Raw genomic sequence first — 14,674 nt, 5'->3', positions numbered from 1 at the left:
TGTGTGTGTGTGTGTTTATTCATTATTATATTGGCAAGACTGACCGTTCTTTTAGCTGCTGTAAATCATCCCTCCTCCAACATCCCTCCTTGGGACAAAGTGTGTGTGTGTGTGTGTGTGTGTGTGGTGTGTGTGTGTGTGTTTTGTGTGTACCAAAATAAATGTTGTTCCCAGAACAAAGTCTGTGAGTATGAGAATCTGAGAAGTTGGTTTTAAATCCTCTGTGATTATATAATCTGCTATTTATGTAGTATAGAGATGCTTTTGTGGTGTAAAAATATGTTGTTTACACCATTGTGTTACACAGAGTTTATATTCAATCAACCCCATTTTGGGGTATTCTACAGTATATATTTAATATTGTGTTACAATATGGGGTTGATTGATGCCCTCAGATTTGATAATTAGCTCATGTAAAATTTCAACATGCCAAAGTGAGATAATAATCCCATTCTGAAATAAATTCTGTATTGATTTTTATTCTGTATTCTGTAAACTACAGTTGCAATAGACATTTAAGTACACCCACTTTAGGTACACATGTAAAATGTAATGCAATCCAAGATACAATGGTCAGTTTTGATTGTCACTATCAGAAAGGTATTCATTTAACTACAGTATATATTTAATATTGTGGTTTTCAGTGTGGTTGAACTGGACTTCATAACTCAAGTTAATTTTGACACTGTGATCAAGGCACCTTTAACATTAAAAAACAATGCCTTACTAACATCTTCAAGAATGCTTTAAACTGGTTTGCTCACACCTGTAGGATCTCCTTGATACAGATAAAAGCAAAATGCTCAATTAAAGGACAGGTGGTGCAAAGGGAAAAGCACTCGTGTTCACCTGCAGAGCCGGTTCAATCCCTGGCAGCTGTGTTTCTGCCCCATCAAACACAACTGACGATGTTTGCAGGCAGGAAGCCAGTGAGGGATCATGACTACATCATCCCCGGGCCAACAGGGGAGTGAGCAATGACAAGGACTGTAGCATGTGGAAGCTGACCTGACGCGAGCTCATCTGAGGGATTACATTGTTCCCCCAGTCACCTCTCCAGTCACTTACTATGTCCATTAGCTTCAGGCTGCTGTTGTGGCTGCCCTGTTGTGTTGTTTTGGGGAGTGGGCCTCCAGCTCTTTCAGTTGCTGCACGAGCGGGCCAGGTGCTGCAGCAAGTCCCTGTTCTGCAGCAGCAGCTGTGGACACGGGCCTGAGCCTCCATACGAGCAGCAGTCTGCTGCCATCTGATCCTTCAGAAGCTGCCACCTGTAGTGGAAACAAAGAGAAATGTTTGTCTATCTCATGCCTCAATTCCACTCCCTCCCACCTCATATACATCACGTGTTTTTGATCCATGATACTATCAGGATGAAATCGGATTTATAATACCATATCTATAACCCCAGACTGAAACTGAAAGTAATGAGAGAATGTTTATTTAGGTAGATCATTCACTTGCGGGTGGATTTGCTATGGCAGTGTAATCAACCAGATCAGAAATGAAACACTAAAGTACATATGCAATTGTGTTGCAATTTCTTAGATGACGTTATAAACAGGAGGCTTGATAAATCTCTTGAGATGCTTTATTGCAAATGCATTTTTATTGCAGCGCAGCTTTTATAATGCTGCACTGACTGTCCTTCCATTACTGTGTTGATGCTGCCCCCTAGTGAGATGCATCAGTAAAAGACAAGACGCTCACACAGGTTACTGGGATGTTACTGTCAAAACAGGCTGACACTTGATGGATGAGCTATGAACTTATTGCCAAGATGAAGATCACCTCCATAGGTGACTAATCAACCAAACAATTGTGTGTATTAGAGTGTGCATTAGCCTCAAGCACAGCAAACCTGTGCCTTAAGTGAAGTGCATCCCATGCAGGTATGGGTGGAATAAATGTTAATATCATGACAAAATGAGAGTCAGGATCAATCTCTCAGGTTTAGCTAGACCATCTGAAATTGAAGTCAGAGTCAGGGAAAATTAGAAAAATAATGTACGCTAGGCCTGGGCGAAAATCGATTGAATGATTAATTCGATTTTTTGTTGCGGGCGATTTAAAAAATAAGTAAATCGAGTTTTTTGTGTAATAGCACATTTTTGGCTCCCCGGGTTTCCGTAGTGTTCGTTTCCCATAGCGACAACATCATACACTAAACAGCAACAGCAGCGACAAAATGGCTACCGGTGAGAGCGGGAAGTTTGTTCCCAAGAAAATAAAGTCATCTGTTGTTTGGAACTGGTATGGGTTTGCTGCGACAGATGTGGAACAACAGACACCACGCTGCAACATTGCCTAAAGCCTATCGCAGTGAAAGGCAGCAGCACCACAACCTATTCCAACACCTGAAACAGAGACATCCAGCCGAATATGAAAAATGCCAGTCTCTCCGCGATGAACAAGCCGCACTGACCAAAAAACCTTATTGCTTTCCTTAGTAGGGGGGGAAATCCGAAAAAATCGTAAATTGAATTAAAAAAATAAAATCAGAGATTTTATTTTTAGGCCATAAGCCCCCCCTAATGTACGCGCTACTGGCTTTTACTGAAAACAGGTTAGTTTTCAAGATTAATTTATTGACATTCATTCTCTAAAGAGAAACTATTGATTTGAAATTGGCCATCAGTGGAAGATTATAAAAAGAGCAAAGACTAAGACAAATTTAAATCTCATTAATGAAGTCACTTGAAAAAGAAAGCTATGTCTATTTAGAGAAAACCAATCTGAGTGGCGCTGAAACCATTAGTCGATTAATCAACTGATGAAAACATTCTCTGGTTCCAATTTCTAAAATGAGACAACTTGCTTGATTTTCTTTGCTATACTTCAATAAAATATAAATTGAATATCTTTAGCGTCCTGGCTTTTGTTTGAACAAAACAAATTACAGTTTGGCCATGATGTGTTTCAGCCAGGCCTACTGATGTATTTGACACAGCCTGCACACTGTGTACGATTGTCTGTGTCTGTTTCTTACCTGTGCGACGGCCACCTGGGTGTGCTGCTGTTGCTGCTGTAGCTGCTGCTGAAGAAGCTGCAGGTAGTGCTGTGATGCCAGCGGAGTGAGAGATCGGGAGCAAGGGCTGCTGGGAGTAACGCCTTGGGATGTCACAGTGAAAGGGACCTTCGATCAAAGTCCTGACCACAGATAAACACACACAGAAACAATGTGGTTGTTTTTTTATTTTGATGGAAGGAAAATACTACTATTGGAACCTAATAAAAACAATATACTTCAAACTGAAATGATATTTCCTCTGACATCACATTCCCTGACACATACTGTACCATCTTCACAACCAACGGACTTCATGTTGGCCCTAAGGGCCCAGTTTTTCACTCTCGCTACATAACAGAACCTATTTTTAGACCTCAGATGAATGCAATTGACGAACCAGTAGGGCAGAAACCACCAGTCTTCTGAGTCCCTGAGACAAGGACTGCGACCCACTGATCTGGAGGTCCCTGGAGCCCTATTGTTGCTCCTCGCCAGAACTGTATAATCTCTAAGCTCATTATCATACCATACATACTCTTCATCTGTCTCCATTTATCTTTCTCATCTCCTTATCCCTGGATTTTAAATGATTTTTACAGATGACCTCCAGATTTGGCACAAATGCTTCCTGGAGAAATAAGATGTTTTCTAAGCAGGTTTTCTCCAGATATATCAGCACTGACCAAGAGAGATACATTTAATTGGTGTAAGGTACACTGTAACTCCTATATCACACCACTAGAGGTCGAAGTAGCACAATGTAAAGTACAGCACATTTAACTGAACTGTCTCAGAGAGTGCATCTCAGTATATAGAGGGGCTTCTACCTCAGTATATCATCAGATTCCTTAAATTAAAATAACACATTTTAAATAAAAGTTTTAAAGTTTGGGGGAAACACGTCTTGGTTATTATCTATTAACTGTTTACTCAAACACTCAGCTAATCTGCTTCATCTGGACTGTGTGGCTGAGGTTTGATCAGATTTGACTAACCGTGGCCATAAGCAAACGTGCCCGACTACCAATACACCTGCATCGCATGTGTCGTCTATCTTTTGGCCAGTCTTCCCTTCCTTCATCCTGATCTCTCATTAGTCCTTCCTCCATCTCTTTCTGTCCCTCTCTCTCTCTGTTTCCTTCCCTCGCTTCTTGCTTATCTCTATAGAGCAGATGTTCATGAACCCCTCGATGGGATTATAGTGGCGTTTCTCAAAAATCAAAGAGAACAGACTGGGGTTTTGGGGATTAGGTGTCCCCCTCTCACAGCCAGCAGGAGTATTCAGGTTACCCACTCCAATACCGCTCTCTCTTTTAGCAGCACGATAACAGCTGTGTCTACCACACTCGTGGTGACAAATCCAAAGGAACACATCATGACACACCAAAGCCTGCTTGTTTGCATCTTTTCATCTGGTCACTGTCAAAACATTCATGAAAGATAATTGTCAGTTCCTAACTTCATATGGATTTAAAGTCTGCCAATGATAGAAGAAATATTTTCATTTTGTCATTTTAACCTCATTTAAAAGCCAATCTATTTCATACCTACAGCTGCCAAATTGGAGTTGTAAGTCGAAGAGCTGCAGTCAGTGATCTGGTCAAGTACCGCAGTAGATGACAAAGCACTATACTGTACTTCCTTAGTTCAATGAGACATTTGGCAGCTCTATGCCTTGATAATAGCATCACAACACCACCAAAGCCAATGCAATGATTGAAAGCAGAGGTAAAATCCTGTAGCTACAATGCCAGAACCAGGCTGGAGCAAGGAAACTTATTAATTATCTAAATGTGGGGTGATGATGGACAGTGGATAAGACACATGCCTTTGGTGTATGAGACCCGGGTTCAAATCCCCACCATGACACATTCACCAATGTGTCCCTGAGCATGACACTTAACCCCTAGTTGCTCCAGAGGTGTGCGGGCTCTGACATATATAGCAATTGTAAGTCGCTTTGGATGAAAGCGTCAGCTAAATGAACAAATGGATGCTTCTGCTACCTCACCCCTACTGCAGGTTTCAGTAACAAAGGGGAATCTTCACTACAACTATGATTGAAACAAACTGTCATAAGAATGAAATGTAGTGTCCATGATATGAGGCTGCCCTTACATTTTGCTGATGTAAGGTTTAGCTGCCTAATGACCATGGCAAGAAATACAGTCACAATAAGGAATGCTTGAGTAGTGAAATACTTATTAGACCATGGAACACTTAAAAGTGAAATGAAATTTTAAAAAATGTATTTCCTACTCAGTATATATCCTTGGTGTTTGTTTGTGGACTTATTACAGCATTGACTGACAATGTCAGTGTCGATGTTATTTGATAGGTCTAATATCTGTGGGAGGGTCAGTGTTGCCAAGTTGGCAACTTCTGCCTCTAGATTTTGCAACTTTTACGACCTCCTTAGCAAATGTTTTCAAAAAATGTCCAGAGCAACAAATCTTTCAACTGTTTTGGCAGACCTTACCTCCTTGCCAGGTAAAGAAAGCCCCTATTTCTCAGTAAATGTGCACTCAACCTTGCTCACACTGGCAGTGGCTCTCTGGATCGACTGTTTTCAGTGAGTGGGACAGAGCAGCAGCATGTTCAATCAACCAATCAACAGCCAAACAGAAATGTGACTGCGCTGTGAATGTGTGCTCCTAATGACCAATCACTAATCTCCTTTGTTTGTCCAGGAGCTCCTTTTTCTTTGCTCTAAAATGATTTAATTTGACTATTTAACATGGTTTCCTTCCAATAGTGGCTTGAACTATAGCTGATGACGAAACTAGTTAGACGTTAGTCATTTAAGTTTAAGACTGCAAACAGCCACACAGGCAGTTAAACAGTTGAAGTGTAGTTGCTTTGTAAGAAACAGAGTAAGAAGCACTCTGGTTACAGGGGTACTCGTTACTGTGAGTCTTAACAGTCTAGTCTAGGCACCACAACTGCACCCATAAAAGAGACAGCTAACATTAGCCTCATTCTATGATTCAGGATGATGAAGCTAGGCTACCTGGCTTCCACTATCCGAATGGAACCTAGTTAGCCTAGCTTGCTATCGTCTACTTTCTGAGTGTAATACAAACCAAGCAGCAGGATGGCTCTTCCAGAATGTTGAATGTTGTAAAGGGACAGACAGCTTTAATCGTAATGGTACATAACCAATGCTACGTGGGCTTGCAGAAAAAAGGGGGAAAATGTCTTGTATCAACGTTTGGAGGCTACAGGGTTAAGGGTATTACATTACCTGTGCTGATTTCCAAGCAATGCTAGCCTTCAGATATCAGTCAACCCCTGCCATGGGAAACGCAAATCCAAAGGCTTGAATCTTAGAGGCTGTTTCCACAAATATGTGCAAAAATCCGAGACTGTTTGCCTTTTTACTGTAGGGCAGAAATGTGTGTGTGTGTGTGTGTGTGTGCGTGTGTGTGTCTCCTGTAGTATCTTACTATGATGGTCTGTCCAGGTTTGACCACATTCAATTCAGCCAGACTCTGCAGAATTTCACTGACTGCCTTTTCACACAGTGAAGTCCCAGTTGAAGGATCCTCTCCTCCTCGTCTTCCTCCATGTTTGCTGTCCTCCTCTTCCTCCCCCTTATCTGCCTCTGTCAGTTTACGACCTGCAAAGGAATACACAAAGACAATGAGCAAACCATTGCCATCACTTCTAAAGGTTTACGTTTGTTGATTTTTTCTCAGTGGTCAGAATACACTCTCATGGGCACTTTAGTGTTTGGTGTTATTCAAAAATACATAGATTGCATTTACATCATACATAGCATATCAATGAACCATCAATGAGATTTCTGTTTATATGTGGTGATTAACATTGCGGTCATCATTAAAAATAAATTAGAAACATTATTGTCAGCCTTATGTGAATGTCAGATGGCTACTTACAGCAAAACATTTGGGAAATATGGTGATTTGCCCAATTGCAGTCTTTGCATTAAGGTAAGCTAACTGGCTGCTGGCCGTAGCCTTATTTTTAACAGACAAAGTGGTAGTGAGAGTGAGAAAGTGAGAGTGGTATCAATCTCATCTAAATCTTTGCAAGAAAGCAAATGTTTCCCAAAATTTCCAACTATTCCTTTAAATGTCAGTGCTGCTTATACAGTAAATTTATCCTTCTGAAATCTATGATATATCAATCTTCACAGTAAACTAATGCATAAGAATCTATAAAAAGCATACAATCATGGTTGCTTTCATTTAGATAACTAAACCCTAAATTAATTCTATTTTGAGCACATACGCATTATTTTACCCCCACATGATCAACCATGCCTGTCACACAACTGTAGCTTAGTGACAGACAACTATTCATTCACTGTGCAAATTACAATCATTACTGGTAACACTGGCGGACCAATGACTTGATAGTTGCAATCACGGGAATCTTTCCCATCACTACCCTCCATTCCACATGAAATGAACGCAGCACGAGTCCTCAGAGAATGCTCAAATCCAGATTAGCTTCATGTTGTCCCTTAAATCTGTTGAGATTCCAGTGTAACCCGGACATCTGTGTTGTCACTGTTAGATCATTACTGCGCTGATGAGCTAGTGAGGTTTGATGGTTCAATTTAGGCCATAAAGACGCGTGTAATCATTCTAAATGACAAAGTCAAGCTTTAACCAGGAGAGAGATGGTATTCGTGACCAAAATGACCAGTGAAAGCTCACAATAATATAACAGGTATTTCCACAATTATATGGTTGGTTCACATAAAAAGAAAATTCTGTGGACAGAATCACATGACCTCAGCTCAGACGCAACTTTAACAAAAGTGCAGTGAATCAACTCTTCTTATTTCTGCTAATGGATCTACTTTCAGCCATTACAAGGATTGAAAGGTGTGTTTTGCTCAGCACACTATTGCTGTACTCACAATTCAGTCATTCTTGTGATAGGTTACGATTTTAATTTTTTTTCATTCAGTGTGAAAATGTATTAAATACTCTCCACCTCATGCCCACTTACTGTATACATCTCATTTGTCTGGTTTGAACCATTGTTTGTTTATTAAGATGGGGTGGGTAAAGCTAAAAACATCTTGATTGCCCCCTGGTGACTGGCTGCAGTAGAGGTCATAAAGGACACCCATTCGATGTTACGGGACATGGGCCATACAAATAATCAAAGTACACATCAAATACACATTTTTCCCCAAAAATGGTTTCTGTCATTTTATGTATGTTCAAGTGTTCATTTCTAATGCTTGATGCTATAAGTCTGATCCTATAAAAAGGGGGTTTCACATCATCTCTGGCTTCAAATGACGTTACCAGAGCAAAATGGCACCACCCTTATGCGGGACATTTTGGCTTAATTTCTGTACGATGGGAGGAAGTGGAGAATCATCGTCCATCTTTGTAAACAGCCTATGGTTCAAACACACTACAATTAATATTTTGAATAGTACACATGTCTGTCCACCACTTTGGTGCAGACTGGAATATCTCAACAACTGTTAGAGGGATTGCCATGAAATGTGGTACAGACATTCATGGTGCCCAGAGGCTGACTCTTAATCACTTTGGTGATCCCCTAGCCTTTGATATAACGCCACCAGCGGACATCCCCATCAGTTAGCATTGCCATTGTGAACATGTTAGCATGCTGACATATTTGGATCACTGTGACGAAACACAGCTGCACACAGCAGCTAGCATGGCTTTTGAACTGTCTCAAAAGTGAAAAACTAAAATGTTTTAGCATTTTGCATCTGACTGTAAAGGAGGTGAAAAACATCTAAAATAATTATCCAAACATAGCTGGGTATGTGCAGTACATCATTTCACTAAAAAAGGAGCTTAATGCTTGCATCTTAGTTTTGTGCTGTTTTTCTTCTGTTTGGCCCACAAAGAGTTGTTGGCTCTGTAACAGTTGGAAGGCTCAGACAAGCAGCACTGGTGTTTGCACATTGCTAAATAGAAACTAAACTGTACAAACAGACTCTGGCTCTCAAAGTTATATGCAAACAAAGCCAAAGAATCAGGTCACTAACATTGTTTTTAGGATTTTATTTCTAGCTTTAAATACCTTCTTCTATTGTCATCATTTGTCATCAAATTTACATTTTACTTTATTTTACAGAGTTCTTTGTAGGCATGCATGGTTTGCACAATATAATAAAACAAAATGTGTATTTTTCTTTGTGTATTTGAATGTACTCTGCAACACGATGCATAGCAGATAACAGTAAACCCTTTCAGGTTGTTCTCACCATGACTACTGGGCTCCTCTGTGGACTTGTCACTCTCTCCATCCGCCTGTCCGTCTGCATCCTGCTCAGCATGCTGCAGACTGAGCTTATGGCACACTTCAAAAGCCTGACCTACTGTCCGCACAATACGCATGGCCTGCGTCTGACAGGGAAAGAGAGGAGGCATAGAGAGAGAGAGATAGACAGATAGACAGAGAGGAGGGAATGGAGAGTTTGAGATAAAAGGTCAATGTTTAGAACTGAAGAATTCAACAACCGGCTTTTTACTCCACTAAACACCACAGCAAGTAATTTCACTGATCAGTTCCTCCTGTCTGCTTTAAGACAGTGAAATCACCTGCTGTAGTCTTTGGCTGGACTGAAAACATCCATACTCTCAAGTCATCCTGGGCACACAGTTGAATCCCCACGGTTCAGAGACTAATTATATCACTACTGTGGAACAATTCTCATAACAGCTGACTGATGACAGCGGACCTCTGAGCAAAGACAGCGGTAACTTGCAACAACAGCATGAACATACATGAAAACATCTTAGACTGAGAGGTAAGGTTGCTTTATAATGGGCAGTTGTAACTCTGTCCTCGAGTGCACCTATTCTGTATCCACTGCAGGCTATGGATATGCAGTGCTAAGCCACCGGAAATTGTATTTAAGATAAAATTCAAAAACAGAAATTGATTAATTGAGCTGACATAATAAGGAAATTAATTCTCAAAGATAAAAACTAAAGACAGAATACAAACTGTCAGTCACAGGTAGCTGGACAAAGAAAACAGAAGCAAATCACATTTAAGCTTGCATGCGGTATGTCCTGCAGTGAACTTAACACTTTACAGGAAGGAGCAATGACAGCAGTCAATTGGGTGGTAAGAGGGAAAAGTGCATAGGTTTTTTGCAGTTAAGCAGTGTGCAGTTTGTCTCATGACTGCCTACTGATGCTGTTGTATCTGTATTAATTAAATGGGTATATCTTCTTCCTCTACGATGGGTTTCTCTCTGTGCTGATTGATGATTTCATTTTCAGTTGTTCAAACGGGAAATCTCAGGGGTGATGAATGAATTGTTATTTAATGCTTGAAGAAGATGAATCAATCGTCTCATCTAACCCTTGGTAAGTAAGCGAATAAGCGTATTTTCTACAATGTAAAACTGTAGCTTTTATTATCATAGTGTAGATCTGTAATAACCTTCTTCTTTGACTTGAAGACATTACATCTGAAGGAATTACTGGAACCATCTCTTGCGATGTAGCTGAAGATCTTTAAGTCCTGAGAGTCATGAGACACGTAGAAAATCCTAGAAAACAGAATTTTAATACACAAGAGTTACACAAATCTCAGAATGCAAAAGTTTTTTTTACATGTTCCACTCCTTTCTGTGCCATTACTATCCTTCTAATGACAAATTACATTAAAACCTAATATAGAAGTTGGCTTCTGTCCTCACCAGCAACCCTGCAACAACTCTTTACTGCAGTAATCTGGCAGAGCAAAGGATCAGCCCTGCATTGCAATCTGCAGCTCCACTGCTATAAAACATCTCCACTGGGAACCAGGTAAGCAAATGATGTCTGTCTATTACTTAAAGTCACACGATACAGACTGCACTATATACTGTATATATTTTGCCAAGTAAAGTAAGATCCTCCCACACATATCACATCACATGCAAGATGGTTAGAGGTTTGTCAAGGAGACACTTTTATGTAGCTGCCCATGTAAATAGGAAAGATGTTGGGATGTTGAGGCCCTCATGAATTGCATTGTCTTTGGGCATACATACTGAGATATTCTGTCAAACAAACTAAAGCGTTGTCATATGGCGTTAAATATCAGATTACTATGAACATATCCTGACAGAAGGGTGCCTCTCCTGTAAAAATGACATACTTTAAAGTATGCAAACATATGCTCTACCAAGTACATGCTCAAGCTATAGATTATTCATTATGCTGTTTTATGAATGTGACTGCATTTGGCATATACAGTAGAGTACATTCAAGCACATTAGTCCTGCATGGAAAAGAACATGGGATGGTCTATAAAGCAAGACAGCTTCATCTACAGAGGCTGAATTGAAGGGTCTAATTTCCACTGGGAGACAATATGTATCAGCTGTAGTATACTCACGGTCATTACTCCGGTTAATGCTAATAAGAACATGCAGGGTGCAAAGAACAGACTGGAATGAATATCAGACTGGATTAAGCAGTCTGATATTCATTCCAGTTTATACCCTGGGTGTATAAAGCCAGCGGCAACGATAGCAAGATTTTATATTTGTTTTACCTAAAGTATGAACATACAGAACCGTGAGAGACTGAGAGGTGTGACCGACCTGTATATGGGATCTTGCATGATCATCATTTTGCTCTCATCCCACGTCCATTCTTTTCTCTGTGTATGAGACAGTTGATTGTGATTAAGCACAGAAAGAGCATCTTATATCAAATAAGTTAAACATTTGTTATTACTAATGCTGAAATTCTGAAATGCTAAAACTGGCCAGCTTTAAATCTGTTTTAAAACTGAAACATGTCACTGGTGAAAAATGGTTATATCTTATTCCTTTTAGAGTTTGTCATTAGTGTCTTACCTTCTGTTTCTTCCTTAGCATCACCTTGACCCCGTCCACAGACACCACAATGCTGACCTTCTTCTTCTTGATGTTCTTGGCCTTGAATTCATACTAGGAAAACAGACAAACAGAATTACATCAGAGTAGTAGTATTACAGATAAAATAGTTTCGTATCTTTCATGTATTAAATTAGTCAAAATCGTCGATGATATGATTGTAACAGGCAATAAACTGCATAAAATTAAACTTTTATACTGTAGATATGTTGTTTGTGAATTTTCTGTTCATTAAATCGATTAATTGACTAATTGTTTCAGCTGTACGTACACGCATATGCTTCAACAGTCACACTACACACTCACACACACATTCTCACACCACTCTACCTCTTCATTGCAGAGTGTAAGTCCTGCTGCACTGTTTGGCACGCTGGCAGAATTAAGGGCATAAGTGGGAACAATCTGTCAGCATTAAAACATGATCTGTGGTGCATTTTAATATATCAGAACCTTTAATAGCTTGGCAGCTCTCAATAGGAGCGCTGATAAAGGCTATTTAATATTTGTACTCATGCCAACTAAAAAAAAAAACTTCTCTGCAGCTCTCTGATGCCAGTGAAAAGAGAAAGGGCACTTGAAAAGTTGTACAGCAGAGCTCCACAAACAACAACGTGTCTTACTTCATCTTGATTGTAAGGAGAATAGACATCCAACAGGTCAGAAAACTTATATAATAAATAAATTATATACTAATATATACAATTTTGACCTACTGGCTTAATCTAAGCAGCCAACAGCATTAAAAGTTGGCAGTTTTACCTCAATAATCCTCTAAAATCTTCTGGAGGTGTTTCATGGCTGAACCACGCCTGTTTCACAGGGGCACAAAACATAAAGTACACCAGCTAAATTAAACAACATTTAAGTAAAAGGCCCCGGATATAGCTTTTTCTCGACTCTGTTTGCTGAGTGGTACACAACAGCTGTGTCTGCACTGAGTGACTAACATGTTTCCGCCTCATCAGCTGGCCAGGCTCTCTGCTGAGGAACTTAGCAAGTCTCGCCTGTCGACTCCAATCAGTGCCACTTCCCAACATGAAGCAGGGTTCAACTTTTGTTAGCTACCAGCTCTCAAGGCCTACGGCAGAACTGTCAAGCAACAGCCATCTATCATGTTACAAAATGCAGGTGTTTGACTTTTGAACCATAAGCTGGTTTCATACAGTGGCCTATACAAGATCATATATAAAAGTGTGGGGTGCAAGTCAACTGCAGTGGAAAACACTTTTCCGGCTTAACCATTTAACACACATCGAAAGGAATAATTTGACATATTGGAAAATAACTAACTTTCTATCACATGTTTTCTTGCAGACAATTTAATGAGGAGATTGATACCACTATATCTGTCCATTATAAAGCTGGAACCAGCTGACAGTTAGCTAAGCGTAAACAGAAAACAGGGAAAAAGTTAGCCTAGTTCTGTCTGAAGGTGAAAAAAAATCATCCTGCCAACTACTCTAAAGCTTACTAATAATCCCATTATATGTCAAAGGCAGGCTAGCTGTTTCCTCCTGCTTCCAGTCTTTATGCTAAGCTAAGCTAAGCTAATTGTCTCCTGGCCGCAGCTTCATGTTTAGCATACAGACGTGAGAGTGGTATCAATCTTGAATAAGCATATTTCCCAAAATGTCAACAATTCCTTTATTATACTTAAGAAAAACAACCCATTAAATGGCATTGTGTGACAGTTCATCTTGTTTTTTGGTTACTTGTGGGCAGTGGAAGCAAGTTGTGAACACAATACTGATGTATCATAACCTTTTAAGATGCTATGGGGAACCTGTTAGCAAACGTGCTTATTTACAGATCCAGCAGTTATGGAGCAATATCATCATTCATTTGGAGTTGTCTTTCTGGCCACCAGGTGTACGTAAGTCCAATATTCATTCTCTTGCCCTGTGTTTGGTCTCTACCTACTCCTGAGGGAAATATCTGTCTCTTTAACTGCTAAATGCCCTAAGCTAAACATCTAGATTTTCACTTTTTAATATGTTGTGGTCATGAACAGAGAATTTGGACAATTTCCCTTTTTTACCCCCAAATATGCTGCTCCAGACAAAGAGGAGAGAATGACATGCTGTTTAAAGGGAAAGGGTAAGAAGCCAAGATGGAACAATAGGAGAAGATGAGAGGTGAGCAGATAAGAGGAGACAGAACAAGAGGAGGTGAGGACACAGCTGTTGTTATGTAAGGACTTCCTGCAAATGTGACCTTTTAATCCAGCTACACAATGCTGCAACAATTAGCTGAGCATTATGAACAAGTGAAGACCTACAAGACATGATTATGAGATACAATAGTTGGGCTTTTATTACTCTTGTGAATGTGTGCACAGACAGGCAGTAAATCAATGTCATTACTTACATGAAGCAATTTTAGTCACATTCATTTCTATGTTTCCATAACTTTTTTCATGCTAATTTTCTGCTTGTGTCTATTGGAAATACGCTGCTCTCCCTGCCCTGGATCCATGGTGATTAAAGTTTCAGTCTCTAATTATACAGAACTGAGTCCTGAGAGAGCTGATTAAACGGAGAATGGGTTTAGGGAGGGGAGGAAACACATCACCGACACAGAGAGACGCTAGCCAGGGTTTAAAGAGGAGGAAGGGAGAAGTGCCCATGCTGCAAAGTGAAGTGGTATGGCGGTGAGATAAAAGGAAAGTTCACAAGTGAGAAACCAAAAACCAGGTGTTGAACTTCCCTTATCTCTATTGCAGTATGCTTATGAACCATGTGTGAAATCTACTGATGTTGAAAATACAGTATTTGCTCTGGGGGCAAATGATGAGATGA

General features: G+C 40.0%; 1 protein-coding gene across 2 annotated transcripts in view; it reads right to left on the bottom strand.

Moving 5' to 3' along the window:
- The window catches only part of si:dkey-34e4.1 (carboxyl-terminal PDZ ligand of neuronal nitric oxide synthase protein), a 62,214-nt gene that overhangs the window by 20,825 nt on the left and 26,715 nt on the right, over nt 1-14,674 (bottom strand). For both annotated transcript variants that reach the window (XR_005446770.1, XM_038733710.1), the window contains exons 3-7: nt 11,835-11,927; nt 11,577-11,635; nt 10,427-10,535; nt 9,237-9,378; nt 6,454-6,626 (exon numbers count right to left, since the gene is read on the bottom strand). Coding sequence is in view for 1 of the 2 variants with exons in the window: in XM_038733710.1 (XP_038589638.1) it covers nt 6,454-6,626; nt 9,237-9,378; nt 10,427-10,535; nt 11,577-11,635; nt 11,835-11,927 (576 nt within the window). In the remaining variant the exon portion in view is untranslated. The remainder of the gene's footprint in view (nt 1-6,453; nt 6,627-9,236; nt 9,379-10,426; nt 10,536-11,576; nt 11,636-11,834; nt 11,928-14,674) is intronic.

This window comes from Micropterus salmoides, unplaced genomic scaffold (assembly GCF_014851395.1).
Source record: "Micropterus salmoides isolate LMB-PRFRI ecotype aquatic unplaced genomic scaffold, ASM1485139v1 Ms_hic_scaffold_20, whole genome shotgun sequence".
Taxonomy (NCBI): domain Eukaryota; kingdom Metazoa; phylum Chordata; class Actinopteri; order Centrarchiformes; family Centrarchidae; genus Micropterus; species Micropterus salmoides.
The sequence above is the reverse complement of the archived record's forward strand: the minus strand, read 5'-3'. Positions and strand labels throughout refer to the sequence as shown.